At 45.1% G+C, this 19,329-nt stretch overlaps 1 protein-coding gene across 1 annotated transcript in view; it reads right to left on the minus strand.

The window, feature by feature from the left end:
• Positions 1 to 10,587: 10,587 nt before the first annotated feature.
• ITPKB (inositol-trisphosphate 3-kinase B) overlaps positions 10,588 to 19,329 on the minus strand; it is an 86,744-nt gene continuing 78,002 nt past the window's right edge. Inside the window, exons 6-8 of the mRNA XM_079969208.1 lie at positions 17,846 to 17,947; positions 14,136 to 14,207; positions 10,588 to 12,934 (exon numbers count right to left, since the gene is read on the minus strand). Of these exons, the coding sequence (XP_079825334.1) occupies positions 12,719 to 12,934; positions 14,136 to 14,207; positions 17,846 to 17,947 (390 nt within the window). The 3' untranslated portion in view covers positions 10,588 to 12,718. The remainder of the gene's footprint in view (positions 12,935 to 14,135; positions 14,208 to 17,845; positions 17,948 to 19,329) is intronic.

A 19,329-nucleotide genomic window follows, 5' to 3' on the forward strand; every position in this document is an offset into this window, starting at 1 on the left:
CATGTGGCCAGCATGACTAAACTGCTTCTGGCACATCGGAACACCGTGCCGGAAGCCAGAGCGCACGGAAATGCTGTTTACTTTCCCGCCACAGCAGTACCTTTTTATCTACTTGCACTGGCATGCTTTTGAACTGCTAGGACAGAGCAATGGGAGCTCACCCAGTCATGGGGATTTGAACTGCCGACCTTCCGATCGGCGAGCCCAAGAGGCTCAGTGGTTTAGACCACAGCGCCCCAGCAGCTAGAGACGGGGGAGGCCTGCATATACAGCATCTGTCTAGAACAAGGATGGGGAACCACCAGATGCTGTTGTACTCCAGTTTCCATTAGACCCAGCTATCATAGCCAATGATCAGGAATGATGGCTGTTAAACAGCAGCTGGAAAGCCACAGCCCCCCATCCTGGATTTAGAACATACCTTAGACCAGCTCCGATGATTAACCTGGCTCAATATTCCCTCTCTGACTTCCAGTGGGTCTGCAGGGTCTCTTTCTCAGCACGTGGTACCCTAATTGGAGATGTCAGGGATTGAACCTGGTGCCTTCATCATGCAACGCTTGTGCTCTACTACTGCGTTAGTGTGCCTCCTCACAGGCCATTGGCACCACCCACCCTCACTTAGGTTGTGCACCCCTTAGTGGTTTAAAATGCAGCTAGGTCATTCTTTTCTTCAGTTCAGATCCAAACTGGTTTGAAGGGAAAGGTATAAATGGACAGTACAGTGGACGTTCGGGTTGCAAATGTGATCCGTGCGGGAGGCACATTCGCAACCCACAGCGCCGCGTCTGCACATGCACGGGTTGCGATTCAGTGCTTCTGTGCATGTGCAAAGCGCAATTTAGCAATTCTGCACATAAGCAACCGCTGAAACTCTGGTCCGTAACCAGAAAAAAGTGTCTGTAACCCGAGGTATGACTGTATTTCATAAGAAAGAACAGGATAGATACAGGATAGATGTGGATTGGGGCTAACATACATACACCAACTCCCATACCAGTGGGGGGGAACTGAATGCAGAATAAACTGGAGTGTGAACACAGCTTCTGCCAGAGATGCACATGCTGAATCCTTTTGCATGCAAACATGCCTCCTAGCTGGAATGGAGCTGTATGTTTTAAGATCATTATTTTACCTGTTTATACTTAATTTCCCCGGTGCAAGTCAAACTGTCACATCACTCTTTTCTTCTTTAAGCAAAGGAATTTGTTCCTTTTGCATGAATATCTAGTACCACAAAGCCATTTGGGTGTTTATAGTATTACTCTGTGCAAAGCTGACTAGAAATATAGATGCTTCTGCAGAAAACTCACCTCTCACGGAGTCAGGAAAATTCACTGAGATTGGTGAACAGAGTATGGATCAGCATTAGAATGGAACTCTGCATTTCAGGCTGTGATGAGCTGAATATATAGACCTGGTGCTGGTGGCAATTGAACTATGCCAGGCATCACAATGGAGGGGTTCTATCTCCAGCTATGTGCCATGTTTGTTAAAATGGAACAGTTATTAGCAGCAGGAGTGACATTTATTGAGCTCTGCCTAGTTATATTATGTTGTTAATGTCTCCGTGCTGCAGTCCTGCACTCACACACAAATGCCACAGCCTGCCTCTTTTAACTGCCATATGGCATTATATCGTCTTCTTTTTTATGTGCTTGGCAGCTAATGTACCATTTTTATGACTGTGTAGAACTGTTTTGATTTGTGAAATCAGATGTGACATGAGACATCTTTTGCTGCATGGGCAAAGGTTAATGAATGCACTAATTTGCAAAAAGGATAAAAAGAGTGTGCATGTGTATGTTTGTGTGCGTGTGCCAGAGCCCTCGTGCCTCCTTCCCATAGCCAGCCAGCCCTGCTTACCCACTTTTGAGAAGGTGTGAGGACGCCAAATTTTGGCTCACAGAAGGCTCACACCATAATACCCAAGTCCACCAGTGGCAAATGTTCCATGCTCAGACTATACTACTAATAATTGTGTCTTGGATTTTGTGCCCCAGATTCAGTGTTCTGTTTGGGCTAGAAATACCTTCATCACTTGTGGGTCTTGGTCTTGGATGTGAACATTAAACACACACACACACACACACACACACACACACACACACACACACACACTGGAAGGGTGGGATCACACCTAATGGGGCTGCCCATATGCATTCAGCAAAATTTCAGCACAGAGCCTATAGCTGTTCAAAGCAATATCTTTTAATGCACATATATAGTACAGTGGTACCTTGGTTTAAGAACAGTCCGGTTTAAGAACGATTTGGTTTACAAACTCCGCAAAAGCGGAAATAGTGTCCTGGTTTGAGAACTTTACCCGGTCTAAGAATTGAATCCGAACGGTGGAAGGGCACCGGTGGTGGGAGGCCTCATTAGGGAAAGTGCACCTTGGTTTAAGAACTGTTTTAGTTTAAGAACGGACTTCCAGAACAGATTAAGTTTGTAAACCAAGGTACCACTGTATAGGCTTTCTGGCGATGTTCTGCTGAACATGTGAAGAGGGGTATGTGCAGCAGATACAGTGTTGCTTCTCCAGTGCTAGCATTCATGGTACACAAAGGTGAGTGCAGGGCTTTTGCATCACCCCATTTTGGAGTATGCTCTATTTACAGATCTTCTTGGTAATCAGGTTAAATCAGAATGCAATTAACCCATATTTTAGGGCTCTACTGAATCAAGAAGTAGAATAATAATGTTGATTTCATTCCCCACCACCACCCTGGTGTATGGTTTTGTGTGTGTGCGTCTTTAGCAGTTATTGACATCATTTAGAAAAGCTCAAGTATTAATTAAGAAATTTGTGGCACTCAAAAAGAAAAAGGATCCGCAGGAAAAGAAAGGCATTAGCAGGAGGGCCTGACCCTAGAAAAAGGCAGAACTGAGAGGACTTTGATTGCTCAAACTTAATACAAGGAAGTGAAATTAAAAGTTTTGCATTCATGGTTGATACTCTCTAGGTGCTTTTATGCCTTCTTTTATACCCTAAAAAAAAAATTTAAAAAAATTGTGCTATGAACCTCAGCAGACACTAATTTTAGTAAGCAAGTACAATTCTCCCAGCTTCCAGCTTCCTTGTAAAGTCTCCCACTGTTGTGCCCTGTAACATCTACAAAGATATTGGCTTTCTGCCTCTTCCCCTCTTTGAAACCAAACACGGAGGGTTTATTAAAAAGAACGTCATGGGGGAATGTTTTTGCAAAAGAACATTGGAAGCTTAGCAAATTAGATCTGGCTGCCATTTTACAAAGGAGCGTGCTTTTTATCAGCTCTAAAATTAATAAGCTGGAATTTAACTCAGTTTATTTTGGTTCTCCTACAGTGTACCAGAGGTTTTCTTTCTTTTTTTTTTTTCCTTTTCCTTTTTCTTTTCTTTTCTTTTGCATTTACTAATGATGCATGCCGAGTTGCCAACAACAGCATTCCTTGTTTTCTTAGCCTGGTGCACAGTTTGTTACCAACCCTCCTTTTAAAACTTTTGTGTGAAAAGTAGCCCATCTAACGTTTCCATTTGTTGGTGAACTGAAGCCGAGAGACTCTTGACCTGCCAGCCATCAAATTTAAAAATGGCTTTTTAACCATTTCTCAGGCCCATTTCAACAGAAAATGTTCACTTATAAACAAGCACCACATTGGCTACTCCTTGGCAGCATTCACAAATGTAACATTTTGTACCACAAATCTTCCAGTTTATTGTTTATTTTTTGCCCACATTCGTTTTGCTCTAGTGCGAGAGTGCTTCCTCCCGTCCTGATAGCAATAATATAGCAACATCAGGGAGCCTTGGCAGAACATCTAATAAAGCAGAACAAGTCCACCACCAGGGCACTGTTGTTGTGTCAATGACATGATCCAGAATACCTGCAAAAATAACCCACACCAATCTGGAGGGGCCCATTATTCTGGCGAAAGCCCCTGTGGTTTCAGAACTGCCACAAAGCAATGCCTGTTGCCTTTCTTCCTGCCACGAAGCTGTGACAGGAGGCTTGTCAGGAAAGAGACTCTCATTAAGCCCCGATCTCAGGTTTTGTTTCTGAATGGAGATTGATCACCATGTAGGGAAAAGTGACGCAAAGCAGCCTCGAAGCTGCCACTCCGCATTTCGGCGCACCGAACGCTCCCGCCCCCTTGTGTGCCCTTTGTGGACCCCTTCCTTCCGACAGGCACCCTCTCCCATCAATCACTGCCACACATGTGAAGCGTCCACACCAAGAAGCAAATGGAGGCATCGTTCGCTTCTGGTGTAATCTGACCTGACAGAGCTAAGACAAGCTGGTGAAGACGTGCTGAGCCTGAATGAAATCGCAGCCACATTCCCTCTGTGAGCGAGATGAGGGCTGCCTGTGGAAAGGCAGGAGGCTGGGGGGGGGGCAGAGAGGGAGGGATTACTGCTCTCCTTGTGTCACTTTTTGGGCCTAATTCAATTTATTAGCAGCGCACAACGCCGTTCCCTATTCAGGAAGTGTTCTTTGTCTGTGGCACATTGTACAGCCGTGATTCATCTCTGGGGAGTGAGGGCATATTGCATGGCAGGGGCTTACTGAGTGGAAGCAGAATTAGCCACTTAGTAACTGCACCCTTTAAGCAACACACACACACACACAGAGAGAAAGAGAGAAAAGCCTCCTCGGCTTCCTCAGTCACAGGCTTCATAACGCTGCCCCATCACTGTGCCTTCTCATCTGTCCTTGTCCCATATTCACAAAGAGTTGGAATCAGGCAAATAAAAAATAAATAAATGCGAGCAACCAAGTCTTTTGTTACATGCTACTCCAATCTACAAGCAATGAAAGTCTCCTGGGGTTCGACATGCTTCCCTAAGGCTTGGACGGATGGTCAGCAGAGACTGTGGTGTCTTTAGGATACACTGGGTTTATTTACATGTATGTATATGCAACCTGGGACGCGGGTGGCACTGTGGGTTAAACCACAGAGCCTAGGACTTGCCGATCAGAAGGTCGGCGGTTCGAATCCCTGCGACGGGGTGAGCTCCCGTTGCTTGGTCCCTGCTCCTGCCAACCTAGCAGTTTGAAAGCACGTCTAAGTGTAAGTACCGTAGATAAATAGGTACCGCTCCGGCAGGAAAGTAAACGGCGTTTCCGTGCACTGCTCTGGTTCGCCAGAAGCAGCTTAGTCATGCTGGCCACGTGACCCGGAAGCTGTACGCCGGCTCCCTCGGCCAATAAAGCGAGATGAGCGCCACAACCCCAAAGTTGGCCATGACTGGACCTAACGGTCAGGGGTCCCTTTACCTTTATATGCAACCTGGGCATAGGCTAGAGAGGCTCACAAGAAGGTTGTGCTTCTTCATTTGTCACAGGTTTGGATCTAGCACAGAGCAAGTCATGGCTCTGTTCTCAGCTCTTGCAGCAGCAGCAGCACCCAGATTCTAGAGCACTCATCAAAAGCAACTCTCCGGCCTGCTTCATGCCCTTTTTGTTGTTTCTCAGATGCAGCTATTGCAACCCAGTTCATCCCTTTGAAATGCTCACCAGGGGCACTAGCGTGGCCATCTGGTCTCCATCTTCAAAACAACTTGCTTGGCCAGTTCCCCAACCTCCCTGAAAGTCTTAACACCAGAATTCCCTGAAGTGGAGCATGCAGGAGGCTACAAGCATTGCTTGACACTTAACAGCAATCTATGCTTCTCTCTCTTCCTTAAGCTCACATTTTACCATAGAGAGAACTTGACAAGCAAATGAGATTCTATCTCGTTTCCATTTACTGCTTCAGCAGAGTAGATATTTACCACCAGAAAGGCTTATCCACATTTACCTTTCCTCCACTTTTTCCAGGCATGGTCTACATTTAAATGCTGCATGTCCAATGGCATGAACTAGCAGGACAAAAGAGAGGAAGAAGAGGATTGTAGATGTAGCTGGTACACACTGGGGCAAGCTGGGGATGAGAGTCAGTGCACAGGAACAGGAGATCTGGACCCATCACCAGAGCCCGAGGGGCACCTGTCTCCATGAACACAGGGGGCTCTGAGGCATCGAGAGTAGCTAGAGGGGCAAGGGCTCTCAGCCCAGCTCTCTAGCTGGCCAGGTGGGGCTCACCAGCTCTGGGAGGAGGCAGGTGATTCCTCAGCCCGTGTAGGCTTTGAACAGGTGAGGGTCACCTGCCTCATCAAGCCCAGATGCTGCAATCAGCATGCAGAGTATAAAAGGGCAGCAGAAGTGAGGGGCCGTGTCTGCTCAACTGCCCATGTTGGGGGACCTCAGCTTGAATGCTGTAGCATCTCTGTGGGACTGTGCTTTGGACTGGATTTAGGATGAGTGGATTGACCCTGGACTGGGGGCTTGACATACTGACTTGCTGCCAGGTAGGCCAGGGGTTCAGGACACTCTGATTGGCATCTGTCTGTCTCGGCAGACAATGGAGGAGTGTGCCTTATGGGTGAAGGTAAACCATTGGAGAGTTATAGCACCTGCTGCTGTGGCTGTAGAGACCAAGGAACAAATTTAAACAATTGGGCTGTTAAATGATGTTGAGCAGAGGTGTAAGTGGCAGGGAATTCCTCTAATGATGTGTGTATATGAAATTTCTGGGTTTAAGCCATTTATCCAGCCCGTAAACTCAGCAAAGCATAGAATGGAGCAGAGGGAGGGCACGATGCAGGCTTCAAGATCCGAAAGATTGTTGCCTAAATTGAACGTGGGCCACAGTCAGATTAAAGGGAAAGGGTGGCAATTGACTGAGTCTAAGTATCACTCCTTACAACCTTAAATCACTAAGAGAAAAGCCTTAATTATCAGTATTTTGTGTTTTACCAACCTGACAGAGCCATCTTGGCATGTATTGTGCTACCACCTTCCTCGGTGCTTAGATGTAGGGAAAACAGTTTCATAACCTAATGACTACATTTGAGCCACCACTTTTGTTCTTTCCTCTCTCTTCTGCGAAGCTCCTTTGTTTTTCCACCAAAAAGTCTCGTCAGAACTGAAGTTTAAAAATAGACCAAATGGCACCAGAGCTTCAACTGAGCAAACAAACAAACATGTTGCTGGGCTTGAAACATTGTCAGACATTAGACTTTGGATCTGCTACCCTCCTTTGTGTTTATATATACTGAATATAAATTAAAGCAAATAAGAGGTATTCACAAGATGGCCTGGCTACCATAACCATCTCCCTTGCTCATGATGTTAGGATCTCTAACTAAGGGGTGGTGAACAGAATCCAGAGGCATTCAGCACTGGCCGGTCAAGTTTGACAGATGAGTGAGGTGGTTGTTCTGTTTCTCGCTATAGCGCTGTTGTGCCTTGAGAAAATCTGATCTTACTCGACGAATTGAAACTTGGTTAAGCAAAACCTCTCTCCAGATTTTTCTGTGCAACTGATAAGATCCAATTCAGCGGGTAAAATCGAATTCTTGCGAGGCACAGCTCTCTGACCCAGGGAGAATACCGTATTTTTTGCTCTATAAGACTCACTTTTTCCCTCCTAAAAAGTAAGGGGAAATGTGTGCGCGTCTTATGGAGCGAATGCAGGCTGTGCAGCTATCCCAGAAGCCAGAACAGCAAGAGGGATTGCTGCTTTCACTGTGCAGTGATCCCTCTTGCTGTTCTGGCTTCTGAGATTCAGAATATTTTTTCTTGTTTTCCTCCTCCAAAAACTAGGTGCATCTTGTGCGTCTTATAGAGCGAAAAATACGGTAATCAGTACACAATACAATCAAAATATGGGTCAGGTTTCCAGTAAAACATTCAGCAAACTTACCAAACTACAGTACTCCGGGAATTCTTAGGGGGGGAGCTATGACTGTTAAAACTGGTGCAAGTGTGTTTTCAATGCATGGTGTGGCCCAGGTCTGCAAGAGGACAGAGTCAAAGGTGCTTCTACCTGTAATCCAGAGAGCTGCAATAGCCTAGGTCAAAAAACTTTATGTCACCCAACATAAAGCTTAACTCTGTTTTATTTTCTCCACTTCAGCTTCCTAGGGTCTGCTTTTAGTGCTGCTGTGCTTCTAGCATTTCAAGTCAAGTTGATTTAACCCCTGTGTACGTCACACCAAGGAAACTCTTAAAATAGAAACATTATAGCAACAAACAGCCCAAAGCCTTATGGGTTCCCACACCAAGTCCTGCAAGGAGATAGATGTTTGATTGCAGAAGCGGGCTGGCTCAAAGGAGGCTTGGAAGAACCTTTCCAAAAACTAAACAGTGTAATGCATCAGTGGCTTGGCGGTTGTGTAGGAGTAGGGCTGGGGAAATCTGGGTTTCTGCCTCAGGGGAAAAAGTGGAATACAGCCACCGGCCCATTGACATGCATTCTAGGCTCACTCATGAGCCAGCATTCTGTGACCCCAGAGCATCCTCACTGGGCTATTTTGGAGGTCCCGCCTTCTTAGCCTTCCCCTCCCGAGATAATTTTTGAACCAAATTCTGCACAAAGGACCCCTCTCTCAGCCTGCAAGGACGGAATACAAAAGAAATCTGCATTTGGCAATGAAAGGGGAAACGGTGCGTATGACAATAGTCAGAAATCATTTCCCAAGAATGGAAAAAATGGCTAATGTGTTCCAAATCTTTGGGCTCTTGTTTGTGGCACTGCCTCAGTCCTGTCAGAAGAGTGCAATTGATTCGGGATAGGAGTTACATCTGCCATCCCAAGCAAATTTCACATCTGCGAGCAAGAGAGAAGGAATTAAGAACAGCAGCAAGCAAGCGGCTAGCCAAGTGCTGCCACCTCTTGGCTGCTGTGAGTACCACAGGGCGTCAGCTAGCACCACAGAGCTAGAGAGAGACTTCAAAATGTGTGATATTTACTGCCTGGTCCCTCCCTGTCATAATTAAAATGTTGAGATAGCTCTCAAATCTTAACTAAGGGGGTTGGGGGTGTCCAACAGGTGCAGCCAGGACCAGAGTCAGGAGTTGGTACCCTCAGGCACTTGTCAAGGCCCAGCAAGGGGCCTACTGTTGACCCCAGGTCCCACTGGTCCTTATCCTCTTTCTCCTCATTGTTGCTCCGTTAAACTTCCCTTTCCAATCTTCTGAGCAGTGGCAACACTATTACTACCTCCTCCTGCTGCTGCTGCATGTGTAGACAAGGCTGCTCACCTGTCTTGTTAACAGGTTCTTAGGCAGTCAGCAATTTCTGGGCTATCAGCTTAGAGAGGTGGGAGAACCCAGACCCTGAGATCATCCTGAGGCCCTTCTTTGTGTGCTTCCTCAGCGTGAGCTTCTGGAGGGTGGCAACACAAGAACGGGCCTTTTCTGCAATGGCTCCCCATTTGTGCAATGTTCTCCCCAGGGAGGTTTGCCTGGTGCCTTCATTGTACACCTTTTGGCACCAGGAGAAAATGTTCCTTTTCAGCCTTTGATTTGTTTATTTTTGTTTTTATCATGTATTTAGTGTTTTTACATTGTATTTTTATTTTGTGAACCACCCTGAGACCTGCAGACAAAGGACGGTATACAAATTTAATAAATAAGAATAAGTAAGGCACATAAAGTCGTACCTTCGAAGTTGAATGGAATCTGTTCTGGAAGTCTGTTCGACTTCCAAAATGTTCGGAAACCAAAGCACGGCTTCTGGTTGCCTGCAGGAAGCTCCTGTAGCCAATAGGAAGTCTCATCGGACATTCAGCTTCCAAAAAAATTCGCAAACTGGAACACTCACTTCCAGGTTTGCGGCGTTCGGGAGCTGAAACGTTTGAGAACTAAGCTGTTCAAAAACCAAAGTACGACTGTATTTCAGTTGAGAAACCTTGATGAAATGTTGTGTGCAGCATGCAACACAGTTCGAATTACTTCTGAAGAAAGGATTGCACTGGTAAAAGTCATTTCAGATATATCCTAGACAGGGTAAGGCAGAGAAAGAGCATGAAATTGACTCAATTACGTTCAACAGAAACAACATGTCATGTTCCCTCTTAGGGGAATGCATTAGCTTCTGAGGAAGGAACAGTCCACACGTTTCTCTACTTGGTGAGCTGCAACTGGAAAATACAGGGAATACAAAGGGGAGATCAATTGCTCTTTAACAGCCTCTCCCTCCCCATTGTAGCGCTGCATCTGAAACTGCTCCAAATAAAGAAAATGTATTATTTAAACATCCCTGAAAATGTTAGGTATTGCACCAGATAATTCTTTGAAAGGCAGGTTAACAAGACAACTTGTTTTCTCAAGATCTTAGCTGTCAGAAACTAGACTGACAATATCTGAGAGCAGGGGTGGGGAACCTCAGGCCTGGGGGTCCAGTGTGGCCCTCCGGGGCTCTGTCATTGGCTCTTGGCACTCCCCACAGGCCGAGGACCTCCCCAGCTCTGGAATGTGTCCTCAAGCGACAATAATGTGCCCACTTTTGCTATGCCCACTTTTGAATCTGGAAAGCGTCCCCTACATTGTGGAAGGTTGCCCACAAGAGAATGTGGTCCTTGGGGTAAAACAAAGGTTCTCCCCCCCTGTCTCTAGAGGTTATGGCTTTAACTCGTCTTGCACAGCCAAAACACTAGTCCAGGTTTCTTCGTGAAGCTTCCACCTGCCACATTTTTCAGGATCAGATCTCCTCATGCCAATTTTCCATTTAACTCTGTCTCTTTGGCTCTTAGGACAATGACAGAGAATCACAACAGCAGCCATTTTGTATGCCTTTATTTTGAGTTATTTGACTTACAGGCACTGTGCATAGGTGGAGTTTTATAACTCGGCAAGTTCTTCGTGTCATCGCTAATCCGGGAGAAATATGTGTTGGGAGAACTACCTCACAGCAAGAGTTCCAGTCTCCAGGGGGGCCTTAAGAGACATCTGGAGAAACAATTCACTTCTTTGAAAGCCACAAAGCAAGGAATCTTGTTTTACAAACAGGCTTAAAAAAATAAAAATGTATATATAATAGAAGCAATTTAAAAGCTAAATACAAGTTTAAAAATGGTATAAACTTACACTGCTTCAAGGACTCGCTCCCTGCCCTCCACAGACATGGAAAAAAAAATGTTTCAAAACTTAGCATTATTATTTAAAAGATTCCATGCATTAAGACTTAGTGTTCTAGGCAACTAAAAAAAGGAATGGCAATAAATAGAACTTTTTTTTAAAAAAACAAACCACTTTTCCATGACACTAATGGAACAGAAAGTAGTCCATAAGGCACTTCCACACAGGCTATTATTAAACAGCAAAGGAAACCTGAAGGGGAAAAGCAGCCAAACAAAGCAACTATTTACAACAGCACTGAAGGTTGACAGATAGGGGCCTAGTGAGATACAAATGAAGGAATCCCCCGAGGAGTTTGCATCCTTGAAAAAGGAGCCAAGGGGCATCATCCCATTCTGCAAAACACACACACTTGTTGCAGCATTAGAACCAACTCGAGATAAGAAACTGCAGCCAGCGCATTGCAAGGGCAAACTGGGTTGCCACATGACTACTGGGAAGAGTGGAAGCAACGGGTTCTGGAAGCATCTGGGATGCATCGTGAACATGGAAAGGTTTAAGGATTTGTCGGTACCATCCAGAAAAAAAACAAATCTGGAAAGTCTGTGACCTCTACTGAACAGTCCCCCTTCTCAAGGTTTCTGCAGCACTCGTGAATTCCTAGAGAGGGAAAAAGCAAATGTACTGTCATCCCCTCCTGACACCAGTAAATGCCGCCCTTTGAGATGTGAGTACTGGAATGTTTTGCAAGAGCACACCTGAGACGTTGCTTGCCACTTTAAAAGGGTCTGCAGTGTTAACAAAGAGAAACCTGAACAGCAGGTATAGCCCTTCCCATTGCAAGCCTTCATCTGACGGGCTACTAGGTCGCTCCAAGACAACTAAAGTCTTGGCAAAAGCAGGAAAACTGTGGACTCCCATCAGCCCCCAGCCAGCACAGCCAATGTTCGGGGATGATGGGGGTCACAGTTCAGGAACCCCTGGCGGGGGTTAGAGCCCCTGGCTTAGAGAAAGGGATCGGAACTTTTCTCGCCAGCAGTCCAAACCCAACCACAGTAGACAAGTGGATGCACTATCAAATGTCAGGAGCAGACAGAGCTTTGTTATTCATTCAACTAACTACTCGGCGATTGCGCAGCTGCCGTATGCCAGCATGAAATTGCTCGAATATATTGAAAAGTAGACTTGATATTAAATTATTCCAACAAGCTTCTGTATGCTGATTAACTACACTGAGGTTAGTACATGTTAAAAGGCCGCTGTTCAAGAATACCAGTTATATTTCTCCAAGGACGTTCTTGTTAAGTTCTTGATTCCAAAGACTCCGAAACTTCTCAGGAGGAAAGAGCACCGATAATCCCAGCAAACTGCCTTTAAAATCAGCAGCCCAAGTAATGTACTAACTTTGGGCACTAGAGGGCAGCAGATAATTACAACTCAGTCTCTCCTTCGCTCTGCAGCTTTGAGCTACCAGTAGATAGAATTTAAGCAAGACTAGGGCACTGTCTTAATTCAACGGAGATGTATGAGAACTGTACAAACCCTTACTGGTTAAACACAGATTGCATAAGAACTACCGAAGGGGGAATTTACACTATCCTTAACTGCTAAAGACTAAAAAGTCAATATTGGTATGCACTTCCATCGTCCCAAGCTTGGCTTCACGTCCAGCATTTGTTCTGGCATATATATAACTGCATATTTACACCTTAAATAAAAGGAGCTTCTAACTTTTAGAACTGGGAAGGAGAGGGTGGGCAGAAAGTGTCTTGTAGTGCAGTTCAGAAAGTCAGTTTGGGGGGCTGGCTTCTGAGTAGTGGCAGAGCTGGACTTCAATGCAGGTCTTCACTCTGAGACAACTCCGTTAGGATCTCGATGAGGTTCTCCAGCCCCCAAAGGTAGCCGTCCTCCCGATTCCCTTCTATCCAGGGCACGTTGTGCTGGAGGACCTCTCCCTCTGGCAGTGGGGTGGTTTTCCCAAAGTCAATCATCCAGACTTTGGCCTGTTCTTTCTTGTCGTGGATGAAGAGGAGGGAACTCCCAATTACCTGCGACAGGAAAAAATAAAAAGGGGATTATCACACAGGATTCGAAGGCAAGCGGTCAGCATTCGCCCAATACATTTTGGCACCTGAGGCAAAACACCGCCTGCCACCGCCACAATGGAGAAGCAGTTTCCAAAGCTCCCTTCCCACCCAGGCTTAGCGAAAGGAGCCCTCACCTAGCCTCACCAGCTTGCTAGTCTGGCGGGGTGGATCAGGAAACTGTAGTTTTCGCTCCCTAAGATGCACCTGACCATAAGACGCACCTAGTTTTTATGTGGTTTGCTTCCGAGGTGGCAGTGGGGCGCTTGATGCAGCACCACCTCTTCTGTTTCTGCCACCTGAGGCAGCTGCCTCCCCCTGCTTCATGGCTGGGCCGGCTTTGGTCTAAAGGCAGAACTTGGCATTCTATGGTGTTGGGCCTGCTGTGTCTATAGCACTCTTGAGGTTATATGAAAACAAGGCTGCTAGCTCTCAAGGTCACGGGGAAGTTAAAATATGCAATGTGAGAGGAGTAGAAACTCTCTTTGACAAAAAAAAAAAGCAGTTGTTGAATATCCGCTCTCCCAAGTCGCAAACCCAGTTAAAAATTCAATTTTTAAGCAGCAGTTTTAGGAGAGTTAAAATAAGTTCTGCCACCCAGTGCCAGCCTAAAACTGAAAGGCCTGAATCTCCAGGGATAAGAAGCTTCCCAAATGCACTGGGGGCGAAATCCCCTCTCTTTCTGTCTTTAGTCAGGGAGAGAACCTGGTCACTTCTCACATTTATTCAGACTTTCAGGACCAAATGACACACAGGACTTTTCATCACATAAATGGCAGCCAGGGTGGGGGGGCAAGCCAGATTGGGAATATAATGGGGGGTGAGAGGGGGTTTCCTCCCTTCAACCCCAGCGCTGATCAAAATCGGGGGCCCTGCACTTGCTATTCACACTGGGAGCATTCTACTTAGTGTGAAAACCAGGGGGTTGGGTAGGAGTGGTTCTGATCAGTGCTGCAGTATGTTCCCCCTGCACTATGGTCCCCATATAGTTTGCCACCCCACCCCCCATGAACATCAAATTATTGAATATCAAATAGTGATGCAATTCCAAAGCTTGTGGAAAGATTCTAGTCCGCTAACTTGTTTAGGTAAGCCGAACTTTGCTTTGACCAGAGTTCTAACCTTATTAAAAAAAGAGATCATAGAAAGGCGGTTTAGTTTTTACCTCGTGGCCCCTGAAGAATGGTGACAATTCCAAGGTATCACGGATTCCCTTCAACCGGTTAAGGTAGCCGTTCTGTAGTGGCAAGAACAGAACATTTTTAAGAGCTTTGAAAATACTTCTGAAGCACCCAGTCTCTGAGCATTGACCTTGCTTAGCAAGAGGCTGCACATTCCTCACATAGTTTGAACGGAAGGAGTTGCAATTTGTTTTGCACGCACACACACACACACACACACACCCCCTCTGCCTGTAAGCTAAATAACCGCTCCTGTATCAGGACTGCAAGCTGGGTGAGCTGCACTTCCAAGCAACCAGCACAGACTTCCCAGCGCTTTACACCGCTGCCAGCTATTGAGACAACCCTGTTCCTTTGCCCTTCTCAGTAATTGGCTGAATAAGAGCAGCTGGGGCCCAGAAATGGAAACAAGAAGAATTACCGACGAAAAAAGAATGGCAGATGAAATTAATGGACTATGCAGAATTAGATAAGATGACAGGAAGACTTCGAAACCTGCGGGACCAGAGATTCTCAGAGGAGTGGAGTAAATATGTGAATTATTTGAAAAGCAATTGTAATCAACAGATTACGCTAGTAGGATTACAAGAAGTTTTGTAAGGAGGAATATATGAAATATTGCAAGGAAGATTATGAAGAGAGTTATTAGTTAAGATAATGAAAAGTAATAGTGAAATTAAGAAATGTAAATTAAGTGAAAAAGACTGGAAAATTTTCAGATGTGATTGATGGAAGTCAAATTGTATAAGATATGAAATTGTGTTAAATGATTGTTGAAAATGATGTTAAAATTATATCTATCTATATATCTATCTATCTATATATCTATCTATATATCTATCTATATATCTATCTATATATCTATATATCTATATATCTATATATCTATATATCTATATATCTATATGAGCAGCTGGGTGTGGAGGTGAAAAGTTTTCAAGGCTGTAGCAGTAAAAAAAGAAAAAAGTAAAGTAAAACACAAGCAGGGTCCAGAACCAGCAAAATGACATGCTATCATGAAATACAGCACTGGTGTTCAGCTACTGGGTCCCAGCCTGATCTGAGATGGGCCACAACAGCAGCACTGCCACCTTACCAACACATGCTTAAATATTAAGAGAGTCTCCAAATGCTTGTTTTGCATTGAAGGTGGGTCCTGGGTCTGCAAACAGTGGAATACTACTGTGCTTCAGCATATCCACGTGCACCCTCTTTTGGAAGTGGCTGAGGCTATAGGGCAGGATTAAAAAGGCAAGCAGGAGGGCAGGCAGACCCAGACACTACCCTGCACCTTCCCACAAATGTGGCAATCTTTCCTGCCTGCGTTACAGGTTGGTCACCCATGACTGAAGACCAGGGGGCTCTCCAGATGTTCCTTTTCTCTGACCACTGACCACGCCGGCTGGGGCCGATGGGAGTAACTAGCTGGTGTGTCACGGGTTCTCCCAACCACGACGTAAGGAGTCATGTTCACAAGAACCATTTCACTTTTATTTATTTTTTCAGACCTTTCCGGACTGCAAGCAAAATGATTCACATAGCAGAACGGCTCGGCAGTGAGCAACGTACCAGCTTTGTTCACTGGCTCCAGAAGAAGCCCCCATTAACTACCATCCATTGTAAACTGCAAACTTGCAATGGGTAAAGAGCCAGGTTCAGAGATGCTAGTCTGAGACTGTATACAGTAGGATCTAAAATTGAGCTCACTTGCCCAATTGGGTGGTTTGCAGAGGAAATGCAAAAATGCATTCATTCTTATCTAATAGGAGGCTGGGAGAGAGAGGTGGAGCTGTACGTCACCTGCATATTGAAGGCATTTAGTTCAGACCTTATTACAACTTTTCCCATTGGTTTCATGTAGCTGTTAAAATCAGGAAAAGATGAGACACTCCAATGGCTAATCAAAAGTCCTCTAGCTTCACTTTCTCGGTCTTGCACTTCAGAAAGGACTGGCACCACCATTATCCTGGACTTTCCAGGTCTGTTCCTGGCATGACAACCCAGACGGACACGGTACTCAACAATACTGAAATCTACTGACGAGGTCAAGGGAAGCCAACAGGGTTGCAGTACCTCCCGCTACTTCCTGACGTCAGGTCACCCACCAGGGCGACGTGGTGCAAAATATTTAGAGCTATTTCACCAAGCGACAGGGTAGGATGTGTGTGCGGGATCAACTCTTTAGGAAAGTTGATGGGATTCCCAGCCCTTGGCTTCCAGGAAATAAAAAGATGGGGAGCTTCAGCGCAGTTTCCAGGTATACAAAACCCTGCAGTTTACTTGGAAGGGTTGCCATTTTCCTCAAATCGCAAGATGCACCCACCTTTCCTCCTCCCTCAGCAACGGCATTGTTCCAGGGTTCAGTAATGGTGCAGGGTTGCTCACTGCAAGCTAAAAGGCCTCCTCCTGCATGTATTTGTGATCTTTTCAGTTTGCAGAGGGTAGTTGCATTTCATTTGTAACTAGAAATTTATGAGTAATCCCATAAAATTATGTGAGATGGATACACCTATCATTCTTTCCTCGTTCCCTGACAGGCTTCTTTAAACAGTTTGCTTGCCCCTTCAAGCTCCAGCCACCACCACGGAGGAAGATTTGTCAAATGTTACAGCAGGTGCCCACCTCTGGACCAAAAAGCAGTAGGCAGATCGAGGGAGAGCAGCAGGACTGCAGTTTCCTTGTCTCTCGTAGTGAAATAGAAGAGGTTTCGTAACCACGTTTGAACATTGGAGCTCTCTCCATTATGCCTTGAAGGGAAGATGCCTTCAGCTGTCAGGAAAGCCACTAAGAATGGGTCACTACCAGGGCCGGATTTAGGTTTGATGAGGCCCTAAGCTACTGAAGGTAACGGGGCCCTTTATATGTCCAGCTGTCCTTTGTCAACAACAAATTCTTGCTGTTTTTTGTGTTGAATATATGCTATATGGTAATTTATGGACCTAATAGGTATCCAAAGCCATTTGCACATAACAAAATATGTATTTTATCAAAATAATTGTTAACTCAAATACAGTTAAGAAGAAGTATATTAATAGTGAAATAATTGCACAACACAAAACACTGTTGCTGTATGTAGATTTTATTTGATTTGTTTTTTATCTTATATTTTGAAAATATACATCCAGGTTTTTTTCCCTTTAATTTTTTGGGGGCCCCCAAGAGAGTGGGGCCCTAGTTTGTTTAGCTGATAAATAAATCCGGAATGGTCACTACTGCACTCATAGACCCACTTGTGCTGCCAACCAGGCACCATAAACTTCCAGCTATCTGTTTAAACTTTGTGTGTATGTGAGAGTGCGAGAGAGACAGACAGATAGACAGACAGAGAGAAGGACAACAGTTCTTGCCTGTTTCCCCTGACATGACCCAGAGCCAGTCCAGCACTCTTTCCTTCATCAAAGTGCTTAGCAAAGAAGATGAAGCTGTCAAGGGTGTAGGCCTGATAGGTGGGCCTCATAAAAAACACCTTTCTACTTCCCTAGCATTCAAGGAATCCCATTTTCAGTGTTCCATTACAGACAGGATTTGGACCAGCTTAACCAAGAGTCTGAACTAGTTAAGATATTGCACATCTTGTGGATGCGTAACATAAACTGCCGAGGAAAGAGAGCAGGTTTCACATTAGCATGTATCTGTGGATATTAAAGAAACCTGGAGTACTAAACTAATAAGGAAACCAGCTGCAGCAACTCACCAGAACGTTACGATTTCCTTTTGTAAATTCTCTGAAGGCCTCCATGACTTGTTCCTTTGTCCTGGTCTTCTTGAAATCCCTGTTCACGGTGCCATCTTCCTTCTGCAAAAAGCAATGACGAAATCCAAGGCTATTACTCAGAAGAATGCATTTGTGTCAACAGACAGATTTGCCGTTCATTAAACAGGATGCGGAATAACCTACAACAGGGCAAAGGTACAAGATGGCCATTGTTTAAATAACAGCCATGGGGTGGGGGTTGAATGACTTGCAGACTGTCCAGAGAAGACTTGAGAATGGTTTTATTTGGGGTGGTTGGGGGTATTTGCAGCTTTTGAACACAATACATTATTCTTTCTTCAGCCATGGAAATTACAGGAAGGGAGCTGCATTGCCAAGTCCAGCCCTTTGTCCCACATGTGAAATGGTTTGCAAGTATAAAGCTCTGTGCTATACAGAGGTTGATGATCAATTCATCTCAGGCATGAACCTTTCCCAGCACTACTAACCAAACTCCTTGAAATCCACAGGGTTTGTAAACACCTCTAAACATATAAATTAGCCCACATCTTTTAGTATTCTGCAATGAGGAGACTACGGTAATTCAAAGCAGAATGGAGTACCTTGGAAGGTTTCTAAGCAGAGGTTGGAATCTTTAGCTGTGATTCCTGCATTACAGAGGTTTGGACTAATGTCCCTTGGGGACCTTTCCCAACCCTACAATTCTTTAAGCCAGCACAATTCAAGTACTAATTTGAGCAAGTCCATGTGGTTTGTTTAGATTCAGATGGAATGAAGACACAGCACCCTTTTGCACCCATGGTTCTCATTTCAGCACATGTTCAGAACCTGAAATCCATGAATACACACTGTAGTGCCAGGGGACAATTTAACAATATCTTTTTTTAAAAAAAACAACAACTTGTGCAGTGTGGAATCAGACAGCTATTTACTGCTTTGTGGCTGCTTTAAGACTTCCTGTCTGGCAGCCTGGCTGTGTTGAGAGCTGGTATCTGAAGCCTCCAGCCACGGACTCAGCTGAAAGTCGCAAAAGGGTGCTATGTTTTCATTCCAATTAATTTCTCCTGCTTCCCCAGATATCCAAGCTGCTGTGAGAGTGTGGTAATGCCTGCGGCCTCCAGCCATGGGGTGAGCCATGCACCACCAAACTCCCATAACTGCTCGGATATCCGGGGAATGCTGTTGGGCTAGAGGCTACAGGAAAACCGAGCCTCAAAACAGAACTAGCCACTTGCATCCAAACAGAACTTCTTAAGGCTTTTTCTTTTCTTTTCTCTTTTTTAGGCTGGCACACAACCTTCTGCTTCTTCTGTTCACAAGTTTGCTCACTTCCATCGGCAAAGAAACCTGCCTAAATAATAACTTTGCAACTTTACATAAACCAACGTGGCAAAGCTCCATGCATGCATAATGTTTATATATTGGCTGATAGCAATTAAAATCCCAGGGATGGCAGGCAGCAG

The sequence above is a fragment of the Podarcis cretensis genome (assembly GCF_951804945.1).
Source record: "Podarcis cretensis genome assembly, chromosome: 3".
Taxonomy (NCBI): Eukaryota; Metazoa; Chordata; class Lepidosauria; order Squamata; family Lacertidae; genus Podarcis; species Podarcis cretensis.